The 24337-nt window shown below is 43.5% G+C and overlaps 1 protein-coding gene across 9 annotated transcripts in view; it reads left to right on the forward strand.

Moving 5' to 3' along the window:
- The window catches only part of si:ch211-200p22.4 (phosphatidylinositol-binding clathrin assembly protein), a 162823-nt gene extending 153315 nt beyond the window's left edge, over positions 1-9508 (forward strand). For 8 of the 9 annotated variants that reach the window (XM_041195488.1, XM_041195493.1, XM_041195494.1 and 5 more), the window contains 3 exons: positions 2683-2739; positions 4155-4259; positions 4394-9508. In XM_041195488.1, the coding sequence (XP_041051422.1) occupies positions 2683-2739; positions 4155-4259; positions 4394-4408 (177 nt within the window). In that variant the 3' untranslated portion in view covers positions 4409-9508. The remainder of the gene's footprint in view (positions 1-2682; positions 2740-4154; positions 4260-4393) is intronic. The other variant, XM_041195491.1, reaches the window with a different exon arrangement.
- The last annotated feature ends 14829 nt before the right edge of the window (positions 9509-24337 follow it).

The raw sequence follows: 24337 nt of genomic DNA on the forward strand, positions 1-24337 counted from the left end.
AGCTCACCCCCATAATACAGGAAGTGGGAGGTGCCAAAATCGGCAGTCGTCCACCATATTTAAATTAATAAATAAGGGTCAATTGAGTTTGTTTACAAGCCAGGTGACCCCCCGATAATACGTTGCCCCAGCCATAAAACGGTTGGTGTGGGCAGTTGGGCGGGAGTGGACAGGCTGCTTTTTTTAAAAACCTTTTCAAAAGAGGGGGGGTGCTACTCTATTCCGGGGGTGCCCTTTGTGTTTTGGGAAGCAGCCCCCCCTAAGATAGTATTTCTTTCCCTTCCTATCACGTGCACTTGAAAACACACCACCTCCGCCCAAGACCCTGGAGTTACCTGGCTCTTGGATCCAAGGGCTGTGTGCTTACTCCTGGTTACAGTTGTGACAGCGCCCACTAATACACTTATGGAGCTGCCAGCCAATCCGATTTGCCCAGTGAAGGGTGGAAGTGCCACACTTCCCCAATTTAGCCTGCCTGTAGTGCATTATGGCTGCAGGGCAGTCTGGCATGGAGCAGGTCGGCTCTATGCCAACTTTGCTTCTGGTGGCAGGTTGGGGGTGAGGGAGCATGGTGGCAGCCATCCTTGTCCCTCCCCCCACCTCCTTTCTTCCACATAATATGTTGCCCTGTATCTTTTTATTTAAAAAAACCTCTTTATAATAGAATAAAAACAGAAAATGCTGGGAAAAGGTCAGCAGGTCTAGCAGCATCTGTGGAGAGAGAAACAGAGTTAGGGCAGAATTTTGCTGTCGGCGAGCAGGGGACGGGGCCCACTCTCCGATGCGTAAAATGATGCGGGATGATGTCGGGCGGAACCCCCAACGTCATCCCGCCCCATTTAAATATTCAGGAAGGCGAGGGCCCAGAAAAATCAGCTGTGCGCCCGCTGACCTGTCAATGGCCAATTGAGGTCATTGACAAGATCATTTAAACAATTAAAGGACCTGCCCATCCAACCTCAAGGCAGGATGAGGTTTCATGCAGGGTTCTAAAAAATTTAATAAAGTTTTACTGTAATTTATGAACATGTTCCATCTCGTGTGACATTGTCACACGAGGGGGACAAGTTAGGGAATTTTTTTTTCTATTTTTAATTTTTTTAAAAGTGGAAGTGATCACCCTGAGACAGCACTTAGTCTCAGGGAAATGTGCGCTCTTTCGTGCGCATGCTCGAAAGAGCACACTCGCTTTTGGGGAATTCCCCCACACCCGCACAGGAAGCGCATAGCCCGTCCATGTAAAATGGTGGCAGGGCCCGCTTCTCCAGCGGGGATCATCTCCCCACCTGCTGGAGATTGGGTCGGGCCCACCCACCCAGCAGCAGAAAATTCTGCCCTTAATGTTTTGAGTCTGATATGACTTTTCTTCCAAAGAAGAGTCACATTAGACTGGAAACATAAACTCTGTTCTCTCTCCACAGATGTTGCCAGACCTGCTGAGTTTTTTTAGCACTGTTTTTACTGCGGATACTGGAGTAAAGGAGAATGAGGCTATGTGTCAGGAGAAAGAAGGCATTTTGAGCTCTAACAGAAGTATGTGAAGTAGTCTTAATGAAGCCTCCAGTATTTGTGCATAAGTCTGCTGCCTACTGAAGCTGGCAAAAAGTTATTTGGAACTCCACTGTCCAGGGTATTGTGTTAATTTGCTGGATCTGTTTAAATTCTAAAATCTATGGTTGGACCATTGCCTTAAAGGGAGTGTAACTGGGAGTCAGGAAAATTGGGAATTTTAGGAGTTTTATCGTAGTAATTTGTGGTCATATGTATGTGCTTGAAATCTTTTCTTTTGTTAATAAATATTTTAATTTAGCTTTTTAAAAAATCTCCAAAGGTGTTAGTGGACTTATTATTTCTGAATTCAGTACACACATTTCGAAATAAATATAAATTGCAAAACCGTTGTGATAGCCGATCAAGTTTCCCTCGTGGATTTGGTCCACCTGGCACACATCATCTACCACGTTATAATAGGTAATTGAAAACAGGACATGTTGAGAGAGCAGTTAATAAAGCATATAGTATCTTAGGCTTTATTAATAGAGGCATTAAATACAAGAGTAAGGAGGTCATGTTGAACTTGTATAAGACACTAGTTAGGTCTCATCTGGAGTACTGTATCCTGTTCTGGGCGTCATACTTGAGGAAGAATGTAAAGGCATTGGAGAGAGTGCAGAGGAGATTAACAAAAATGATTCCCGGGATTAAGAACTGTAGCTGTGAGGATAGATTAGAGAGGTTGGGACTGTTTTCCTTGGAGAAAAGAAGGCTGAAAGGAGACTTGATAGAGGTATTCAAGATTGTGAGGGGTATGGACAGGGTAAATAGTGAGAAACTGTTCCCACTCAAGAGAACATGAAGAACTAGATGGCACAGATTCAAAATAATTGGAATAATGGGTAAAAGTGATGTGAGGAAACAACTTTTCACCCAGAGGGTGGTTGCAGTTTGGAACAAACTTTCTGAAAGGGTGATGGAGGCAGGTTTGATCGAAGTATTCAAAAGGGAATTGAATTGCTACCTGAAAAGAGAGAATGTGCACGATTACAGGGATGAGGCAGGGGAATGGGACAAGGTGGAATGCTCTTTCAGAGAGTCAGTGCAGACTCTGGGCCGAATGGCCTCCTGCACTGTAAAGATACTGTGATATATCTGTCTTTTAGCAGATATTTTATTGCAATGCAGGTGCCCGCGCCAATGTCGTTCCCAGTGTCAACATCTCAAGTGCCTGTATATGGAATGGTGAGTACCTAATTGTAAACATTTTTTCCACTTATTCTTTCCTGTCCTGAAGGTGGTCAAATGTGTTCAAGTACAGCTCATAAGCTTTATCATCAGTCATATTTGATTCTGTTCTTCCTTGACCTCAAACGCAGATTTACTAGCAAAGAATAATAGATATAAATGAGAATTGAGGACCCCTTTTTATTATTATTCTGCTGTGGTCATCATTCCCTCATCATCCATCCTGAAGGACACTGAGGTTAACAGTGCACCAGCACTGCTTTGACTGAAATCAGTTTGAACCTGGGACCTCCGTGACCTATTTAGCCTAGTATTGCACCATGCAATGAATTTACTAACTAAGCCATTGTGGAGCCTTTGATTTGACCTGTTGAATATATATGCAATAACTTTTTGGGAAAATATTTGGACTAAGTTGTCAAATTGTGCAATTAGTAGCTGTTTACATAGACTTCACAAGGAGAGTTATATTGAAGCTCAGGACCTCAACTTAAATCCAGCCATAGTTATCCAGATGAGACCTAACTAGCGTCTTATACAAGTTCAACATGACCTCCTTACTCTTGTATTTAATGCCCCTATTAGTAAAGCCTAAGATACTATATGCTTTATTAACTGCTCTCTCAACATGTCCTGCTCTTCTCCTTTCAGCTACTCCCATTTCCCCTCTTAGCTGCACTTGAAGGAAAATAAAGTTACTTTTAGCAGACTTAATTTAATCCTTAGGAACAAGGTTGAGGTTGCTAGAGAGGCCATAAGAATTCCTGATGTGGAAAATAGGTATGTAACTGGTGTGTTTATTTGATATGGGGCAGTGTGGATGGTCATCAATCCACTGAAGAGTTCCTGTAATCCCCTTCTAACAATATTGGGAGCTCCACTAGGATAATATTCAAAGTATCTGCAAATTTCACTCATTGCACATTTCTGATTTTCTGAAGCTAACTGAGAATTTTCACAATATTAGTGGAAGGTCTATAATGGATAGCACTGGTGGGCTGTAAGCATCAATTAAATGGTCTTAATGTGGCTAGACTTAATGTAGCAGTTTTGAGTGCAGCATAGTACCACAAGCAAGCCCTGGAGCTCTTAGTGTAACTTCGATTTCTCTTTGTTTTTAGATGTATCTCAATGCTATTACTGAATGAGGCAACTCTCAGAACTAAATGAGCGAACTCTGTTGAATTTTCATTTACTTTTTGCACTGTTGCATTTATTTTGGAAGTTTGTGTAAAAGGAATTTGGCAGGACCAGAAGTCACTCTATACTTGTTCCCATCCAATCTTTGGGCAGTATAGAAATAATTCACACTCCTTGGGAACACATTATTCTTTGTGTAAAATTTGCATGAATATATTATCAGTTATTTATATTTTTATTGGTTAATTTTGGCTTATTAATATCACTCATAGGTACCTGCAGTGGGAACACTGCCTGCGGTAACACAGCACCCAATGATGTATCCTCAGCCTGTAATGAGGGCAACTAACCCTTTTGCACCAGTTAATGGGGCTCAGGTAAATATTGCACTTAAACGATTAATTTTATATGAGCTTTTTTCTCTATTGACAAAGAAACAAAATTGGCTATATTCATGTTTTTTCACACTAGGAAGCACTTTTTTAACTAATAACCTTCTCCATTCTCTCAGTTGCAGTTCATGTAAAGACAGTGGAACTGCATCAACACAAAGTTCAGTAAGCACCAAATACCTGGATGAAGGCAGATGAATGTAGACCAAGACTCGAGGCTTATTCATCATTTTAAACTGTTAATGAACCTACATTATATTAATAATTCCCAATCTAACTTTCCAGTCAATTGCAAAATCTATTTTATGTGGGGAAATGCTGAGTAGAATACAATCCAATCTGTCTTGAATGGTCATCGACCCACTGAACAGGCTTAAATAGAGGTTGATATTTATTGACCTGTTCAGTGCAATTTCTTTCCTTCTCACTGCTGAACATAACTGAAATTACTCCTGATCCTAACAGCAGGAAAATGAATTAATGATCAAGAGGTTACCAATAAATATTAGCAATTGAACTGAAAGCTAAAAAGGAATTGCAAGCCAAGCCAAGTTCAGACAAATTCTTAAACTGTTCATAGATCCTATCCAAACTCTTGAGTTGGGTTTTAACCTGGAACTTGCTGCCAGATAACTCTTTCAATTCAAAACTTATAAAATGAAAGTTGCTACTGACAGTCCTGTTTACTTCCTGTTCCTTTTGACCATTTTAGAAGGATTTCATTCTATGATAACTGGGTGCGTTGTGTTACATGTTGTTGTCTGGCAGCAGTTATTGGGTTACCATAATGCTTTGCTGTGCAGAATGAGAGTCATCATTCACAATGTGTGAAAATAAAAATTACAGTCAAATTTGGAAACAAGGTTTAATACATATGTTTTGGGGATGTTTGTTTTGGACAATTTTAAATCATGAAGCAGCTAACATTTTTTAAAAGTTGCAGTCACCAAACTGTTTCATTATTATGGATTAGATTGGAGAAATTGACCATTATTGAATTGGGGCAAGCTGGTTGAAGAATGGTTAAGTGAAGCATTTAAATTCTGCTTGAACCACTGAATGATGGATCTCAGATATAGTTTAATTCGAAGGCCTGTTCTGATTACAGTTAAATTTTCCATTAACAGCACAGAAATAGGTTTAGCATGATCTGGGAGAGATACAGTAGCTTTGCTTGCTAGCAACAAGTTGTAGGATACTATATCTCTGATGCAACTAGGAACATCTGTTGAATGCAGCATGTGCATATGAAGCAATTGAGCATAAGTTATTCATCTAGTTTTGGGCGTGTGTACATTTCCTCCAAATATCAGATATCAAAAAGGTTAATGTTATGACTTTATTTAATCATGGTTTCTGTGATGAAAGTCAATTTCCTTTTTTGTACATCCCACTAACTAAACTGAAAGAACTCATGATACCTGAACTTGTTTTCTACTGACTTCAGCTGTTAAGTTGTTAATAAAATTAAAGATTTAATTCTCATGCCCTGACTTTTACTCCCCTACCCCCCAACTCCAAATCAAGTTCTTGGTAATATTGCACAGTTGGACTAGCTAAGTTTGCAAATAATTTTTACTGTAGGTTTGGTTTTGAGACTGTTTTGCAAACCAAATACATTTCTAATAGGACAATTAAGCAATGGTCAACAAGCACTGGATATGCAGAAATGTTGTATTGTGAGAGTTAACCCACCAAAGGCAGACCACAAAAGCACAGGTGCTGATGTGGCAGCTATGTATTGTATCAAATTGCATAATATGAAAAAAGTTATAACCGTAGGAAGGATGAGGTCAAAGCTAACAACGTGGATGTTAAATGCAAATGAATATTGCATCACACAATATAACATAGTGCACTTTGATATTGATCTGCAAGTTTCTGGGGATGTATTTAGTCTCATTTTTATAGGACACTTCTACCCATTTTTTTAAAATCCTGATCATTCTGTGATGTAATGAATTTCAGAAGAACCTATGGGTACCCTGTTTTACACTGTTCTAAGTACTGGGATCAGCAATTCAATCAGCAGCTTTAATGGGTGGCTAGTGAGTAACTATGGGGAAAGTTATCTTCTTTCACCCTTTCCCCAAAGAATTGAAACAATGACAACCAATAAATTTTCAACCACATGCATTTTGAAGTTTATCTGTCCTTAGCGCTTAATTACTTTTTCAAACTTGCAATAATAATTTCGCTCCAATTGCACTACTTGGTGCTTTACATCTAAGATGAAAAATCTATTCTGAAGACTGTTGATATAGGTTGGACTGTGAATGTTATATAAATTTCTGCCAACACAATATTGTCCATATGTAGCTGGTTACAATTTCTAAATAAAAATCTGTTGAAATATGTGAATTTTGGTGTACATATAGCACAGCTCTTCCTCTTTAACTTGCTACAGTAACCCAAGAAGATTTGTACAAATTTGTCTGTTTAATTTAAATTTTTTAATGTTTTGACAAATCAGAAAAACGACGTTTCTCCTTTACTATTTATTTTTAAGTATCATTTAATGTCAGTTTTTCCCATCTAAATTAAATATTTTATAACTTAATTGCAGGCTCTGAAGCCTTTGCTCCATAGGGGCAATTAAATATCATTGGGGCTAATGAGTTTTGTTTGGTTTTGCCTATAGTTCATTTGTTGCTCCAGGAATTTTCATGGAATTTTCTTTTCCATCTTTTTGACACAGTTTAAAGTAGATCTTCAGCTCATTTTAAGGTGAGGTTTGGGAAAAGAGGGGAAACAGGACAAAATGTACACTTGTTTTTGTGCCAAAAGCCTATGTTTTCTCTGGAATTTCAAAATTTGAAGTAGAATGTTTCAAAGTACCTTTTTTTAAAAAGAAAACAAGAGTTAGTTCCAGAATTAAAATTGAAATCCACATTATTTAGCCACAGAGCACCCATCAAATATTTCAAGCTTTGGACAGTAGCCTGATTGTTACATTTAGGCAGATTTATAAAATGCCAAGATTGCAAAATAACTCATTGTTTAGTACAGCACCTTGGGCTGAACTAGTTATGCAGGGAAATCATCCTTTCTTAAAAAAAATTAAGCTTCAATATTTTTGTTCTAATGCATTTGAATAATTCAAAAAGATGGCATTCATGTAGAAAAATGAGTTGTTCAAGTATACCTGTTTTTAATAGTGAAATAATTGTGTATTGTTGCTTTCTTCCCTAGATAGCTTTGAAAAAGTCATTGAATAATTTTCATGATCAATGATACAGCTCAAATTGATGTGAACCACAGCCAGAATCTTTTTATTTAAAGAGAAGACTGTTGTATGTTTGCTTCATTTTTTTGCACTGAACTAACTATTGGAAGAGGCAGAAGGAAAGAGATGTGGTAGAGAAAAACAAAATAAACAAGAGAAGGAATACCCCTCAATTGAGTCAAGTCTATGTATGTCAGGTACAAGATAGGACTTGATCTGTCATATTTTCTGTAAAGTGTACCTCATGTTATAGAATGTACGGCAGTGACGGAGTCCCAGTTTACCTCGCCCTGTTGGAGTGTGGTGAAATATACCGTGAAATATACCTTGAAATAGTTAGAAGATCAACCTATGGAGGCTGAGCTGCTCTGCATCATTATAATGTACATTTAAATTAAAATAGTCAATGTTAACGTGCATAAAAGCAGAAAATTCTGGAAGTACTCAGCGGGTCATTTAGCAAGAATGGAATTTGCCATATTTTCAGACCTGAGGCTCTCCTACAGGCTTCAGAACTTCCCTTGTAGGGAGAGAAATATGAATAGTTGGCTGCTCAAGCTTAAGAGCAAAAGAACTTGTACTTATGCTCAGTATTATATAATCAAAGTTTGCACAAGTAATTTATTTTTTTAAATGGTGGATTTGAATAAGTGGCAAATTTTAGGAATCTTCATTTCCTGGTAAAAAGAATGACATTCCACATGCCATAGAGATGCTATTGCAAGACCCTTTTACTCCATAACATTCAGTAAAGCCTTACAAGTTGCTGGCAGCATAGGCCAACAAAGCTTGTTTGAATCCAGTTTCCTATATTGCCATAGATCATAGCTCCTTCCTATTTCCCTGCGCCACACCTTGGCTTATTGTATCTTGTGCTTTGACTTTGTGGCTTAGAGATGTTATATTAAGTTGCAGTACACTAAGGCTCCTTTAGTACTGGTGTTCAGCCATTTTTCTCATCTGATGCAGACCTTAATGTTTTTATCAAATGTAAGTAATCCTTTATCAACCCATTACAAGTTGGCCAAATTTGAGCCACCAAGTAATCTCTTAAGTGTATACAAATGTGCCAATACAGTAAGCAGCCAACAGAGTATGCTGTAGAACGTTGGTTTCCTTGCTACCTCCAATATGGAATTCTAATTGACTCGATGATACAAAGGTAACCTAGCAGCAATAATTTCTTCAAGTTTTGATTTGCATGGAAACTCCTTCACAAGCACTTGTTTGCATATATTTTACAAAAATATTCCTTTTTAAATTCTAGTATAGTTAAAGCAATTTGACTTGCTGCTACCATTTTTGGTGAACCAATACAAATTTAAAATGACTGAGGAAATATATAAACCCTCTTATACTTGTAAGAATCTTGTTTCTTCAGATTCCAGCCATATACTGTGTTTAGGATGCTCCCCTCAGTGTAGTCTTCAATCTTTAAAAAGTCTTCATAACAAGTCAATGACTTTTAAACAAGTAAATACTGAAAACATTTCCTTCACACTATAAACTACCTTTTCCATCATTTAACAGGCTTGTTGCATACGTTTAGTGCATTAATGCTTCACTTAATAAAAATCTTCCAACATTTATATGTATCACTGTGGTAACTGTGTGAGCACTGAAATAAGTGGGGGGGGTGGGGGGGCAATTACCCTAGATTTTAGTGCATTTAGATGCGGGAGTTGAACTGAATAAATAATTACAGCACTGTGGATCGGTGCTTCTTTGTAAATAAGTGCAGGAATTTTCTTTCTGTTTTCGGTAGTTTGTGCTGTGAGGGGAACAAAAATAACTATCTCTGAATTGCGACAAATGAAAATTACGCTGTTGTATTGCATTTTTGCAGATTATATTTTTTGAGTAATTGAAACCTGTATATGTTATCATTTATACATTTGCAGTAACTAGTAAACTTAGAAAAAACAGCAAGTTTCATCAGGGTTGTATTTGATTCTGAAATCAGTGTATGGGCAAGTGCATTATTGCATAATAAAGGAAATGTATTAAACACTTTTGCTTGTTTTTTTTTCAAGTGTTGGGCAATTTTAAATGCACAGATACTCTTTTTTTTAAAAAAGAACCACATAGAGTGTGTTTTTTTTCCAGGATATGCAAGTCCAGCTACAATAACAACTTGCATTTCTCTTTAATGTAGTAACATTTACTAAGCCACTTCACAGGAGAGCTACCAAGAAATGTGGCTCTGAGCCGCCTAGAGATATTCAGATAGGTGATGGAAAGCATTGTCAAAGTAGTAAGTTTTAAGGAGCAACTTAAAGAAGGAAGAAGTGTAGGGGGAAATTTCAGATCTTAATACCTGGGCAACTGAAGGCATGGGAGCCAATATTGGAGTGACAGAAATTGGGGATATGCAAGAATCCAGAATTGGAAGAGTTTTTATTCGTTCACGGGATGTGGGCTTCACTGGCTGGGTCAGCCTTTATTGCCCATCCCTTGTTGCCCTTGAGAAGGTGGTGGTGAGCTGCCTTCTTGAACTGCTGCAGTCCAACTATCCACAGTGCAACAATCTCAGGGGGTTGTAGGGCTGGAGGAAGCCACAGAGATGGGGAGAAATTTGAAAACAAGGATGGGAATTTAAAAATCAAGTTTTGCCAGACTGGGAGCAGCTGTAGAGTAGCAAGCATGTGGGTGATTGGAAATGGTCAGGTGGATGGAGGCAAATGCCCCACATCAATAATCTGGTGGGCAGCTCACTGAACAACCTGATCAACCTCTACATGGTTGGAGCAGCCAAGCAGGTTACAAGAAAGGTGACGCAATAAAAATTTAATGTTTTAAAGCAAACAGCTGGGACATACATCAACCATCTATTGGTTTGAGCAGGAATCTCCAAAGAAGATTCAGCGATAGGATACAGCAAAATTCTGGTTGTGCAATGAACAAATCCTGCACTGTAACACTGAATTGGCAACTAAAGGAATTTGGAACGTATGAAAAAGTTGGGTTGAAACCAAAGATATCTGTGGCCAATTTAGGAAAGCACTTGCAGTCTGACCCCCCCTCCCCCGCCGAAGCAAGGCTTCAGGAGATGGTGATAACATTTCACTCATCAGCATCATATCTAACTAACAATGGAACCAAAAGTGTACTTTGCTCACAGTGCAACCATATCTGATACAGAGCAACCAGTATTTGTATCGACCTTTCAGCTCAGTAACCATCAGGACTGGGAGTACTTAGAGAGGTGTAACAGGTTTTTTTATAGCCAAGCAGGGAAATGGGGGAAGGGGAGGAAAGAACAAACAGGCAGGTCTGGGATAGGGTGGAAGGTGGGAGAGGTTAAATGATAAAACGGATCATAATGAAAGGCAAAATGAAGCAGTAACAGGAAAAGTAAAGAAACAAAGGATATGTCTAGAGAAGGTGTAAATGGGAAGGGAGAATCACCACCAACAGCTGCCATCCAAAAGAGCAGAGATTATGATCTGAAATTGTTGAACTCAATGTTGAGTCCAAAAGGCTGTAAAGTGCCTAATTGAAAGGTGAAGCCCTGTTCCTCGAGCTTGCACTGAGCTTCATTGGAAAATGTAGGAAGCCAAGGACTGGAAGGGTCAAAGGGAGTGGAGCATAGAATTAAATGACAGATGACCTGAAGTTCAGGGTTATGCTTGTGAATTGAACCAAGATGTCTCTCAATCTGCATTTGACATCCCAATATAGAGGAGACCACATCGTGAGCAGTGAGTAGAGTACAGTAACTTGAAGGAAATGCAAGTAAGTCACTGTTTAGTCTAGAAGGAATGTTCAGGGCTTTGCACATTGAGAAGGTAAAATGGCAGATGTTGCATCTCCCACACTTGAATGGGAGGGTGCTGTGGGTGATTGAAGAATGTGCCAGGATGTTGCAGAGGTAAAAGTCCCTTAGGTAGGCTGGAAGGGAGGGGAAAATATGTTTGTTGGCACCATATTGGAGGTGGCAGAAATGACGCAACATATTCTGTTGAATGCAGAGGTTGGTAGCTCTGGGAATTGGGGAATGGGTAAGAGCAGCCATGCAGGAGATGGAACAGAGATGATTGAGCTGTGGTGGAGGGGTAAGATGACACATCAGAAATAAAAGAGAAAATCCTGGAAATACTCAGCAGGTCTGGCTGCATCTGTGGAGAGAGAAATAGTTACCATTTCATGTCTGTCACCTTTCGTCAGTATACACATTGGAAGTGACCATAAGACATAGGAGCAGAAATTATGCCATTCGGTCCATCGAGTCTGCTCCGCCATTCAATCACGGCTGATCAGTTTTTCAACCCCATTCTCCCACCTTCTCCCTGTAACCTTTGATCCCCTTACCAATCAAGAACCTATCTATCTCGGTCTTAAATACACTCAATGACCTGGCCTCCACAGCCTTCTGTGGCAATGAATGCCATAGATTCACCACTCTCTGGCTAAAGAAGTTTCTCCTCATCTCTGTTCTAAAAGGTCTTCCCTTTACTCTGAGGCTGTGCCCTCAGGTCCTAGTCTCTCCTAGTAATGGAAAGATCTTCCCCACGTCCACTCTATCCAGGCCTTTCAGTATTCTGTAAGTTTCAATCAGATCCCCCCTCATCCTTCTAAACTCCATCGAGTATAGACCCAGAGTCCTCAAACGTTCCTCATATGTTAAGCCTTTCATTCCTGGGATCGTTTTCGTGAACCTCCTCTGGACCCTCTCCAGGGCCAGAATATTCTTCCTGAGGTACGGGGCCCAAAATTGCACACAATATTATGGAAAGTTGCATTGTCGGAATAGATGCGATAGAGATGAAGAAACTGGGAGAATAGAATGGAGTCCTTAGAAGAAGCAGGGTGGGAGTCAGTGGACTTATGATGAATATTGATCAATAGCCTAATCCCCTAAAATGGTGACAGAGAAGGAAGGGAAGTGAAGAGTCAGAGATGGATGATGTGAAGGCGAGGGAAGGATGAAAATTGGTAGCAAAGTTAATTACGTTTTCCAGTTCAGGATGAACAGAAAATGGCACTGATGCAGTCAGTCATCAATGTACTGGAAAAAGAAATGAGGGAGGGCACCTGAGTAGGATTGAAACAAGAAAGTGTTCCACATATCCCATGAAAAAGCAAGTATAGCTAGGACCCATATGGGTTTCTGTAATACCACCTTTTTATTTGGAGAAAGTGATTAGAGTTAATGCGGAAGTTGTTTGATTTGAGAACAAGTTCAGCCAAGTGGAATGGGGTGGTGGTTGATGGGGACTGGTTGGGTTGATGTTCAATGGTGGGCTTCTCGTCACGCGAGAAATAGAAAGATGTGTCAGAGTTGGCGTTCAGACGCAATTAGCTAGAGGTCACTTTGTCAAATCTGCCTCTACTTAACATCTATTAAGCCATAATTTCCAAGGCTATCACTGATCTAGACTTTGGAGATCTTCTGTCCACAGCCTCCAACCTCATAGTCCCCCAATTCTGAACAGCCCATCTCTACCTCCTTCCCAAGATCCACAAACATTTCCATCCACAATGAGGATGGTCTGGGGGCTTTCCACTTCCTTGAATGGAAGCCCAAATAGTTCCCATCAACTACCACCCTCCTCTGCCTGGCTGAACTTGTTCTCACATTGAACAACTTCACCTTTAAATCCATTCACTTTCTCCAAACACAAGGGGCGGAATTTTCTGGCTGATGTGCAGGTGGCGGAGCCTGCATGTCAGCGCTTAAAATGTCGTGCAAGCGTCCCGATGTCAGCGCGCGGCATCGCAAAACTTAGGTCAGCTGGCGCGCAATGCAGTGGGACACACGCCCGCCATAAATTAAAGGCCTTGTTAAGGCCCTTGCCAATCGATGAGGATTTTGAGGGGCCCGTGCGAACTTTGGCTCGGTGCATGGGCCCAACGGGCAGGCAGGTAGGTGATTTTTTTTATCAAAACTCATGCACTGGCGGGATACGTGGACTCAGAGGGGTTGTTCATGTTTCTCATGAAGTCTTTAATGCAGAAAGTGTTTTAAACTTGCCTGTGTGATTGTTAGCAGTTCACACAGTTCCAAGAGATTTCTATATACTTTGAAGCTTCAGCTCACCAGTCTGCAGACAGTAATCTTTATCTGGCCTCCAGCTTTCTGGAGGCCTCCATTTAGCCTGGGTATAGGTTCAGGCAGCTCCTCTGAGGAGGAAGGGAGGGATAGAATAAGGAGGAGGCCAAAAGTGGACAATCAGCCTCTAGGGAAGCCACCTTTGGGAGGCCAGGCGCAGGGCCAAGAGGTTGTCTGAGTGAAAGGGGCCACAGAAGACTCCACTATCCTGCCAGGGTATGCAGGCGGCGAAGCAGCTACCTCAATCTGACTGAGGCGCAGTGCCAAAGGAGGCTCCATCTCTCAAGGGAGACAGTCAACTATATTTGTCAGATGATTAGCCCTGAGATCTCCACTAACTGTGTGGGTGGACACCCCATGCCAGCAGTTCTGAAGCTCACAGTTGCCCTCCTTCCAGGTGCTCCTTCCAGGACTCGGTGGGTAATCTTTGCAGTGTCTCCCAATCAGCTGTCCACACTTGTGTCAAGCAGGTTACAGACGCTCTGTTCAGACGGGCATTGACCTTCATCCACTTCTGCTGAGACCAGGCAAGTCAGGCACAGCGAGCCAGTGGCTTCGCAGCCATTGCTGGCTTCCCCCGCATCCAGGACGCAATAGGCTGCACATGTGGCCATCAAGGCGCCAGCAGATGAGCCCGGTGCAGTCATCAACAGGAAGGGCTTCCACTCCATGAACGTGCAGAAAGTGTGTGATCACAGGAAGCAGATTCTGCAAGTTTGTGCAAGGTACCCAGGCAGCTCCCAGGACACCTACATCCTCAGACACTCCCAGATGCCGGAGCTCTTCAGTGCTCTGGCTTGGCTGGATGGTTGGCTGTTGGGTGACAAGGGCTATCCCCTCCGAAAGTGGCTCATGATGCCACTACGCCATCCAACAGAAGCTGAGGAGCGCTACCACTGGAGCTATGGCACCACAAGGGCTGTGGTGAAGAGAGCCATTGGTCTCCTAAAGATGCGCCTCCGTTGCCTGGACCGCTCAGGGGGAACACTCCAGTACCCCCAGATGGGTCTCTGTGATAGTGGTAGCATGCTGCGCTCTGCACAATCTTGCTCTGGAAAGCGGGGATGCAGTTGACGATGAAGACCTTGACACAGTGGATGAGGCTGCACATGATGTATCCAGTAGTGGCTCAGAGGATGAGGAAGCACAGGGCGATGATGAGGCACAGCACGCTGACTCACTACTACACCAAGGAGGCAAGGACATCCAGGACAATTTAATCCAGTGAACCTTCAGCTAGCTCCACACACATCGATCAGCAGGACCGGCATTGCCTGGCACTTCCACACATGGCACTTAGGTGTTACATCTTCCACCTCATCAGCTGCAACTAAGGGCTTAGTGCAAAAATATCAATGTCCACTCAAACACTCATGAGATGTCTGTGAAACATACAATTGCAGCACTAAGGAAACACCCTCAACCATTGTCAGAAAACTGGACTTTATTCCATCCAACATCAAAGTGAAATGTCTCTCTTACAAACATAATTATTTGTTCCCTAATCTAAGGCCAACACAAAATCACCAGCGACATATCCATGGAGTGCCTAACGTGCCTTATGCTTTTGTTTGCGGGTGCTACATCAAGGTGCTGCCCCATCGCTCAGAGTGGCTTGTGAGACAGCCTGCTGACTCTGCTGTCCAATTGGCCTCAATGACCTTGGCGGGCGTCCTCTGGCCCGTGGAGCCTGTGATGGCCCCGCCTGGGAGGGAGTGGCCAGTTCCAGAACTGGCACCTCCCCAGTTGTCGCAACCTCAATTGATGCAACTGTCACTGGCAGAGGGGCGGAGGAGCTGCTGCCCTCATCCGGAGTGTCCTTAGAGGACCGCGCAGCGACGACAGGCAGTTGCTGCGCTGACGTGAGGTCACATTTTTCCTCCCTGCTCATCGCCGATGGAAGGGCACCAAGCGCTGACACTTGGGCAAAAGGCAACATTTCCCCTGGGCGCAGGGATGAGTAACGTGGTGGCATTTATTTAAACTGAGTGCCATGAGGTTGACAGGTGAGGTGCTGAGGACCTTTCGGACAGAGTAATGTGGGGTGCACTAGTTGAAAGGGTCGTGGAGATACCAACCCTCCTAAGATGCAAAATGTCTGGCTGAGAAGCAGCGATGCCATGGCATGTTAGGCCATGGGGATAGTGGTCACAACTGGGATAAGGTGACTTTGGAAGGTGCTAGAGACACGCATCCTCATGGGGACGAGGGACCTTTGTGTATGACCCACACTTCAGAGTGTCTCAGTCTATGAACGAGCAGTGTTGCAGCATTAACGATTGCAGCAACCATCGGTGGTTTGGACAGTGGGAAGACAGTGTGGATGGGACTGTGGACCTCAAATACCTGGCCGCTGCAATCCAGCCTCGCCGCCACCTGCCACCCTGGCCGTCCTCCCCAGCTACATGACCTGTTCCTCGAAGGTGGTGAAGCGCTGGAGCAGGGCGTGCCCACCACCAGTTCTCTGGCACTCCCTGAGATTGTGCTCAGTTTTTGCCTGCAGAACAGAGAAGAGGATTTATTGGGGCTGATCGCTCATGTATTCTGCACGCACATGCCACACCCCAACCACAGTGGCCCATCTGAGACTTCCAGCAGCTCCTGTCCACACTATTAGTGATCAGTCCGCAGAAGATGGTACAGCTGGTCCCCCTCCCCCAACGGCCACCTTGGACACATTCGGCCTCCATCACTTTGAATAACACACGGGTCTTAGTGCCCATGGCAAGGGGGCGCAACTAGGTGTGGCGCTGAGGCCATAAGACATAGGAGCAGAAATTATGCCATTTGGCCCATCGAGTCTGCTCCGCCATTCAATCATGGCTGATAAGTTTTTCAACACCATTCCCCCGCCTTCTCCCCATAACCTTTGATCCCCTTACCAATCAAAAACCTATCTATTTCGGTCTTAAATACACTCAATGACCTGGCCTCCACAGCCTTCTGTGGCAATGAATTCCATAGATTCACCACTCTCTGGCTAAAGACATTTCTCCTCATCTCTGTTCTAAAAGGTCTTCCCTTTACTCTGAGGCTGTACCCTCAGGTCCTAGTCTCTCCTAGTAATGGAAAAATCTACCCCACATCCACTCTATCCAGGCCTTTCAGTATTCTGTAAGTTTCAATCATATCCGCCCTCATCCTTCTAAACTCCAGTGAGTATAGACCCAGAGTCCTCAAACGTTCCTCATATGTTAAGCCTTTCATTCCTGGGATCATTCTCGAGAACCTCCTCTGGACCCTCTCCAGGGCCAGAACATCCTTCCTGAGATACGGGGCCCAAAATTGCTCACAATATTCTAAATGTGGTCTGACCAGAGCCTTATAAAGCCTCAACAGCACATCCCTGCTTTTATATTCTAGTCCTCTCAAAATAAATGCCAACATTGCATTTGCCTTCCTAACTACCGACTCAACCTGCATGTTAACCTTAAGAGAATCCTAGACTAGGACTCCCAAATCCCTTTGCACTCCAGATTTCTGAATTCCCTCCCCATTTAGAAAATAGTCCATGCCTCTATTCTTCCTACCAACGTGCATGACCTCACACTTCCCCACGTTATATTCCATCTGCCACTTCTTTGCCCATTCTCCTAACCTGTCCAAATCCTTCTGCAGCCTCCCCGCCTCTTCAATACTACCTGTCCCTCCACCTATCTTTGTATCATCTGCAAACTTAGCCAGGATGCCCTCAGTTCCTTCATCTAGATCATTAACGTATAAAGTGAAAAGTTGTTGTCCCAACACTGACCCCTGCGGAACTCCACTAGTCACCGGCCGGCATCCTGAGAAGGACCCACTTATCCCCACTCTCTGCCTCCTGCCAGACAGCCAATCTTCTATCCATGCTAGTACCTTGCCTCTAACGCCATGGGCTCTTATCTTACTGAGCAACCTCCTGTCCGGCACCTTGTCAAAGGCCTTCTGGAAGTCCAAGTAGATAACATCCATTTGCTCTCCATTGTCCAACCTACTCGTTACCTCCTCAAAGAATTCTAACAGATTTGTCAGGCATGACCTCCCCTTGATGAAACCATTCTGACTTTGCCCGATTTTATCATGCCCTTCCAAGTATTCTGAAATCTCATCCTTAATAATGGACTCTAAAATCTTACCAACGACTGAGGTCAGGCTAAACGGCCTGTAATTTCCTGTCTTTTGCCTCACTCCCTTCTTAAACAGTGGGGTTACATTAGCGATTTTCCAGTCCTCTGGGACCCTCCCTGACTCCAGTGATTCCTGAAAGATCACCACTAACGCCTCCACTATCTCTTCAGCTATCTCCTGCAGAACTCTGGGGTGTAATCCATCTGGCCCAGGTGATTTATCCACCTTCAGACCTTTCAGTTTTCCTAGCATGTTCTCCTTGGTAATGGCCACCATATTTACCTCTGCCCCCCGACTCTCTCGAACTTTGGGGATGTTACTCGTGTCTTCCACCGTGAAGACTGACGCAAAATACCTATTCAGTTCCTCCGCCATTTCTTTGTTCCCCACTACTACTTCTCCAGCGTCACTTTCCAGTGGCCCAATGTCCACTTGTGCCTCTCTCTTACTCTTTATATATCTAAAGAAACTCTTGCAATCTTCTTTTAGATTACTGGCTAGTTTACCCTCATATTTAATCTTCTCCCTCCTTATTTCTTTTTTAGTTGTCCTCTGTTGGTCTTTGTAGGCTTCCCAATCCCCTGCTCTTCGCCACATTGTATGCTTTCTCTTTAGCTTTTATGCGGTCCCTCCCTTGTCAGCCATGGTTGCCTCGTCCTCCCTTTAGTATGCTTCTTCTTCCTAGGGATGAATTTTTGCTGTGTCTCCCAAATTACTCCCAGAAACTCCTGTCATTGCTGTTCCACTGTCCTTCCTGCTAGGCTCATCTCCTAGTCAATTCTGGCCAGCTCCTCCCTCATGCCTTTGTAGTTGCCTTTATTCAACTGTAATACCGTTACATCTAATTCCATCTTTTTCCTCTCAAACTGCAGGGTAAATTCTATCATATTATGGTCACTTCCTCCTAAGGGTTCCTTCACCTTAAGCTCCCTTATCAAATCTGCCTCATTACACATCACTAAATCTAGAATTGCCTGTTCCCTAGTGGGCTCCACCACAAGCTGCTGCAAAAAGCCATCTCGTAGACATTCCACAAATTCCTTTTCTTGGGATCCACTACCAACCTGATTTTCCCAGTCTATCTGCATATTGAAATCCCCCATGATCACTGTAACCTTGCCTTTCTTACACGCCTTTTCTATCTCCTGGTGTATCTTGTGCCCTACATCCTGACTACTGTTCAGAGGCCTGTACATAACTCCCATTATGGTTTTTTTACCTTTGCGATTCCTCAACTCTACCCACAAAGATTCTACATCATCTGACCCTACGTCATTTCTTGCTATCGATTTAATTTCACTTCTTGCTAACAAAGCAACCCCACCCCCTCTGCCTAGCTGCCTATCTTTTCGATAGGATGTATATCCTTGGATATTTAGCTCCCAGTCCTGATCCCCTTGCAGCCATGTCTCTGTAATGCCCACCACATCATACCTGCCAATTTCAATCTGCGCCAAAAGCACATTTACCTCATTTCGTATACTGCGTGCATTCATATACAACACCTTCAGTCCTGTATTTCCCGTCCCCTTTCTCATTGTCGTCCCTTTATCTGATGTGCTTGAAGTTAGATTTCTAGCCCTTTCCAAACACTCTGTCCTATTTTGTGTTCTGGGGACGTTAATAACCTCTCCTGGGCTCTCCTTTCTTTTCAGTTTTTTCATAATTTTCCATGAAGTTGAATCCAACCCCCCACACACTAACCTGCTGCTTTGTTTCCCATTAGTCATTCTTCTTGAAGTTTTACCCTTCCTTCCACCCCCCCACTTTCTAGTTTAAAGTCCTGTTGACCACCCCATTTACCCTTTTCACTAGAACATTGGTCCCAGATCGGTTCAAGTGGAGACCATCCCAACAGTACAGATCCCGCCTGCTCCAATACTGATGCCAGTGCCTCACAAAATGAGACCCCTCTTTCCCGCACCACTCCTTTAGCCATGTGTTTACTTCCCTTATTCTCACGTCCCTATGCCAATTTGCATGTGGCTCGGGTAGTAATCTGGAGATTATAACTCTTGAGGACCTGTTCTTTAATTTAGCTCCTAGTTCCTGATAATCCCCAAACAGGTCCTCTTTCCTAGTCTTACCTATGTTTTTTGTCCCGACGTGCACCACAACAACTGGATCCACCCCCTCCCTCTTCAATATCCTTTCAAGCCGGTCAGAGATGTCCCTCACCTTGGCACCAGGCAGGCAACATACCATGCGGGGCTCTCAATCCTGCTGACAAAGGATGCTATCAATTCCCTTAATTATAGAATCCCCTACAACTACCACTTGTCTTTTTGCTCCTCCCTCTTGAGTGGCCTCCTGTGCCACGGTGCCGTGGTCAGCTGGCTCATCCTCCCTACAGCCCTGTTCCTCATCAATTCAGGGAGCAAGAATCTCGTACCTGTTGGACAAGGTCAAGAGCTGAGGCTCCTCTGTTTCTGAACACAGGATCCCTCTACCTGCCTCACTTGCCGTCACACCCTGCTGACCCTGACCACTTGAGGTACTTAATTTACCGGGTGTGACCGCCTCCTGAAACAAAGCGTCCAGGTAACTCTCCCCCTCCCGGATGTGCCGCAGCGTCCGGAGCTCAGACTCCAGCTTGTCAATTCTGAGCCGGAGTTCCTCCAGCAACCAACACTTGCTGCAGATGTGGTCACTGCGGCTCGCACATCATACAGCTACAGCACATCACCTGCCCAGCCATCTTGACTTAGATAATTAATTTATTAATTATTAATTAATTAAGAGTCCTCCTCTTTGATTACCTCCTGAGTCGCAGTGGCTGCGGTGACTTTTCCCAGAATGCTTCAGTCACTTCTCACCAGCATCCTCTGTTGGAGGCCAGCAGATGGCTCTTGGCCATGACACCTTGAAGCTCCCCTTCCACCATCTCATCACCATCAATATGACATGTGTTGGAGTTCTGAGTATATGTCTAGTTGCCTCCCCTGCAGGTTGCCCCCCAGACTTCTCAAATGTGACAAACACCAACATACGATGCAAGGTGAACCCATCTTCTCCTCAACCACTAAGGCTGACGTAAGTATTGTCATTATCTGTTTGCCCATCCAGCGTGCGCCAGATGCCCAATGCAGTAACGACATTAAGATGTGGGGGGGGCCTCAAAGGCTAAGGCTGCCTTCTGGGTCAAATGGCCAAGGCCGACATGGTACTCACCCTTTCAGAGTGCAGCAAATCATTGAATCGCTTGCGGCACTGCATTCCTGTGCGCCGCACATCATCATGGGCGTTTACTGCCTCACCCACCTCCTGCCATGCCTGCCTGGTAACATGGGGGCCCTCCTCCTCCCATCTTCCAGATACAAAATATCCTGACAGCTGGACACCTCTTTGAGGAGGACAGCAAGGCATGCATCTGAGAACGGAGGGGCACAGTGGCCTCCTGCTGGCCTATTCTGCAGCCTTCCCCCCTCCTCCTGCTCCTGTCCTCTGAGAGCAGCCTGTCTCTCTGTGCGTGGCCATGGTGCACTGCCTCAATGAGGCTGCCTGGCCACTCTTTATACGGACTGCTGGTTCCCCAGTGGAACCGGCGGTCTTAACACACCCGCCTCCGCAACGATTTTCCCGTTCTACACGGGAGTCGCTAACCTGCTGGACAGGCCTCAATTGGCCCGCCTGCGCAAAATGGCAGCGCAGCCCATTTCGGCAGTGGCAATCGGCTGTCTGCCCGCTGCCAAGTCGGTCGGGCCTGCCTGCCCATCAAGGGCAAAATTCTGCCCAAGATGTTTTGGAAACTCAAATGGTGCTAGCTTTGCCAGCCTTTTCAAGATATATGGAATACTTTTTGTTCCAGTCCTACTCGGGTCCTCTCCCTCACTTTTGTTTCTGGTACATTGATGGCTGTATCAATGCCATTTTGTGCTCTTGCCCTGAACTGGAAAATTTCATCAACTTTTCTCTGACCTTCATGGTCTATCCCTGACTCTTTCCTTCCTTGACTTTTCTGTCTCCATTTCTGAGGTTAGGCTTATCCCTGACTCTTCCCTTACTTGACTTTTCCGTCTCTGTTTCTGAGGTTAGGCTACCAGCTAGTAATCACTATAAGCTCACTGACTCTCACAACTACCTCGATTATACTTCCTCACACTCATCTTCCTTACAAGGACTCTATTCCTTTCTCCCAGTTTCTCCATCTCCCTCGTATCCGTTCTGATGATGCAACATTTCATACCCGCACTTCCAATACATCATTTTTTTCCCTCAAATGAGGATTTTCCCCCTCACTCACCTATGCCACTGTGGTTGACAGGACCCTCAACTGTGTCTGTTCCATTTCCCACATTTCTGCTCTCACTCCTCCTCCTCCTCCACCCCCATCAGAACCATGATAGGGTTCCACTTGTTCTCATCTTCCACCCAACAGCAACCGCTTTCAAAGGATCATCCTCCATCATTTCTGTCACTTTCAGTGTGATGCCACCATCAAACACACATTCTCCTCCCCTTGCAACATTTCAAAGGGACCATACCTGCTGTGATGCCTTGGCCCACTCCATAATCACTCTGAAAACCTCCTCCCTTTCCTATGGAACATTTCCATGCAAGCGTATGAGATGCAACACCTGTCCTTTTCATCCTCCCCCCTTGTTCAAAGATTTAAACATTCCTTACAGGTTAAATGACGATTTAGTTGTACTTCTTTCAATTTACTGTGCTGCGTTTGTTTCACGCAATGCCATTTCCTCTACTTGGAAACACAAATTGGGCGATCACTTTGCAGATCGCCTGTGTTTGGTCTGCATGAGTGACCCTGGGATTTCAGGTGCCTATCATTTTAATTCTCCACTCCAAATCCACTCTGATACTTCTATCCTTCACTTCCAACACTATTCCAGTGAAGCTCAATATAAGCTCATGGAACTGCACCTCACCTTTAGATTAGGCACCCTAAAGCTTTGTGGACTCAGCATTGAGTTCAACAATTTAAGCTCTGGCCCTTTTTTTTGGATGGTAGCTATTGGTAATGAATCTGCAATCCCATTTGTGCCTCCTCTAGACACAACTTTTGTTTCCTCATTTATCCATGACTATCTTGATTTGCTTTCCACTATCATCCCTTTTGTTATTTAACCTCCCCTGCCCCTTCCATCCTATCACAGGCCTTTCCATTGTTCTTTTCTCTCTCATTTGTCCTGCCTGATTTACAAACTGTGAGAAACAAAAACAAAAACAGCTGGAAAATCTCAGCAGGTCTGACAGCATTTGTGGAGAGGAATACAGTTAATGTTTCGAGTCCATATGACTCTTCATCAGTTCTGTCAGACCTGCTGAGTTTTTCCAGCTATTTTTGTTTTTGTTTCAGATTTCCAACATCTACAGTATTTTGCTTCTACAAACTGTTAGAACTGTGAGTGCTTGGAAATCTAACAAAGGATCATTGACTCAAAATGTTAACTGTTTCTCTTACCACAGTTGCTGCCAGACCTGCTAAATATTTTGGCATTTTCTGTTTTTATTCGATTTCCAGCATCCACAGCACTTTACCCTCGAACCAGAATTTGTTATTTTCCAGGACAATAGATGCATACTTAGCTAGAGTTTAACTATAATATCTCCTTGTATAGACTTGAAACAAGTAATGGCTACCATGGTTTTGCTATTTGAGGATTTTTTCTTAAGTAAACTACCTGAGTGATAAGGATACCATGGAAAATTTATTTAAAAAGGAGCAAAAACAGAAAATGCTGGAAAAGCTCAGCAGGTCTGACAGTATCTGTGGAGAGAGAAAAACAAAGTTAACGTTTTGAGTCCATATGACCATTCTTCAGGGCAGGGTCAAGAAGGGGTCATACGGATTTGAAACGTTAACTTTGTTTTTCCCTCTCCACAGATGCTGTCAGACCTGCTGAGTTTTTTCCCAACATTTTCTGTTTTTGTTTCAGATTTCCAGCATCAGCAGTATTTTGCTTTTATCTTTTCCTTAAAAAGGGGGCTAGAGTTGGAAAAGGGAGCCGGAGCCCCGCCCCCACTAAATCAGCAATTAATTGTCATTAATGGTATTGGATGAAATCTGAATCCTCAGGCCACATTGTATAGATTTGGGAGTCTATTGTTTCAGTTCCAATCAGAGTCACATGGAGTAATGGCAAATCACATGCTGAAAATCTCCAGCGGTGCAGGGGCAGTTGCTTAGTGCAAAATAATTGGAGCTCACTGACTCACTGTAGCAAAGTGGCAGAGAATATAGACCTCGTTACTATAGTCCATTTGATCGAGGCAATGTGCTATTGCGTAGTTAGGGGTGGCAAACAAGGCATAATAATATTCCGAAGCCCAGTTTATTTATCATAATGTGATGTTATGCGCCTTCCTTGTTCATAAGGGGTGCAGGAAATAACATAGGTCAGTACATTACAGAAAAGCTTCTCATAATTTGCAACCACTTCAGACAGGTGGCAAGTAAAGAAAGAACAACAGCTGGTGTTGCAGAAGTTGTGCACGATGCCAGCTGGGCAGTTTCTGTTGACTATTACAGATTCGTCTGTTAAATTTAACTTGGATGAAATATCTCTACAATTAATTTGTTTGGATGTAATAGACTGAGCATTAATGGAATGGGTTGTTTCCAGAGTGCTTCCCTTCTGCATAACCGGCCCTCCTTCTGATTGACAGCACGGCCGGCAGCGCGGAACCAATCAGAGTGGAGCCGGGGTGGAACCTGTA

Source organism: Carcharodon carcharias, chromosome 9 (assembly GCF_017639515.1).
Source record: "Carcharodon carcharias isolate sCarCar2 chromosome 9, sCarCar2.pri, whole genome shotgun sequence".
Taxonomy (NCBI): Eukaryota; Metazoa; Chordata; class Chondrichthyes; order Lamniformes; family Lamnidae; genus Carcharodon; species Carcharodon carcharias.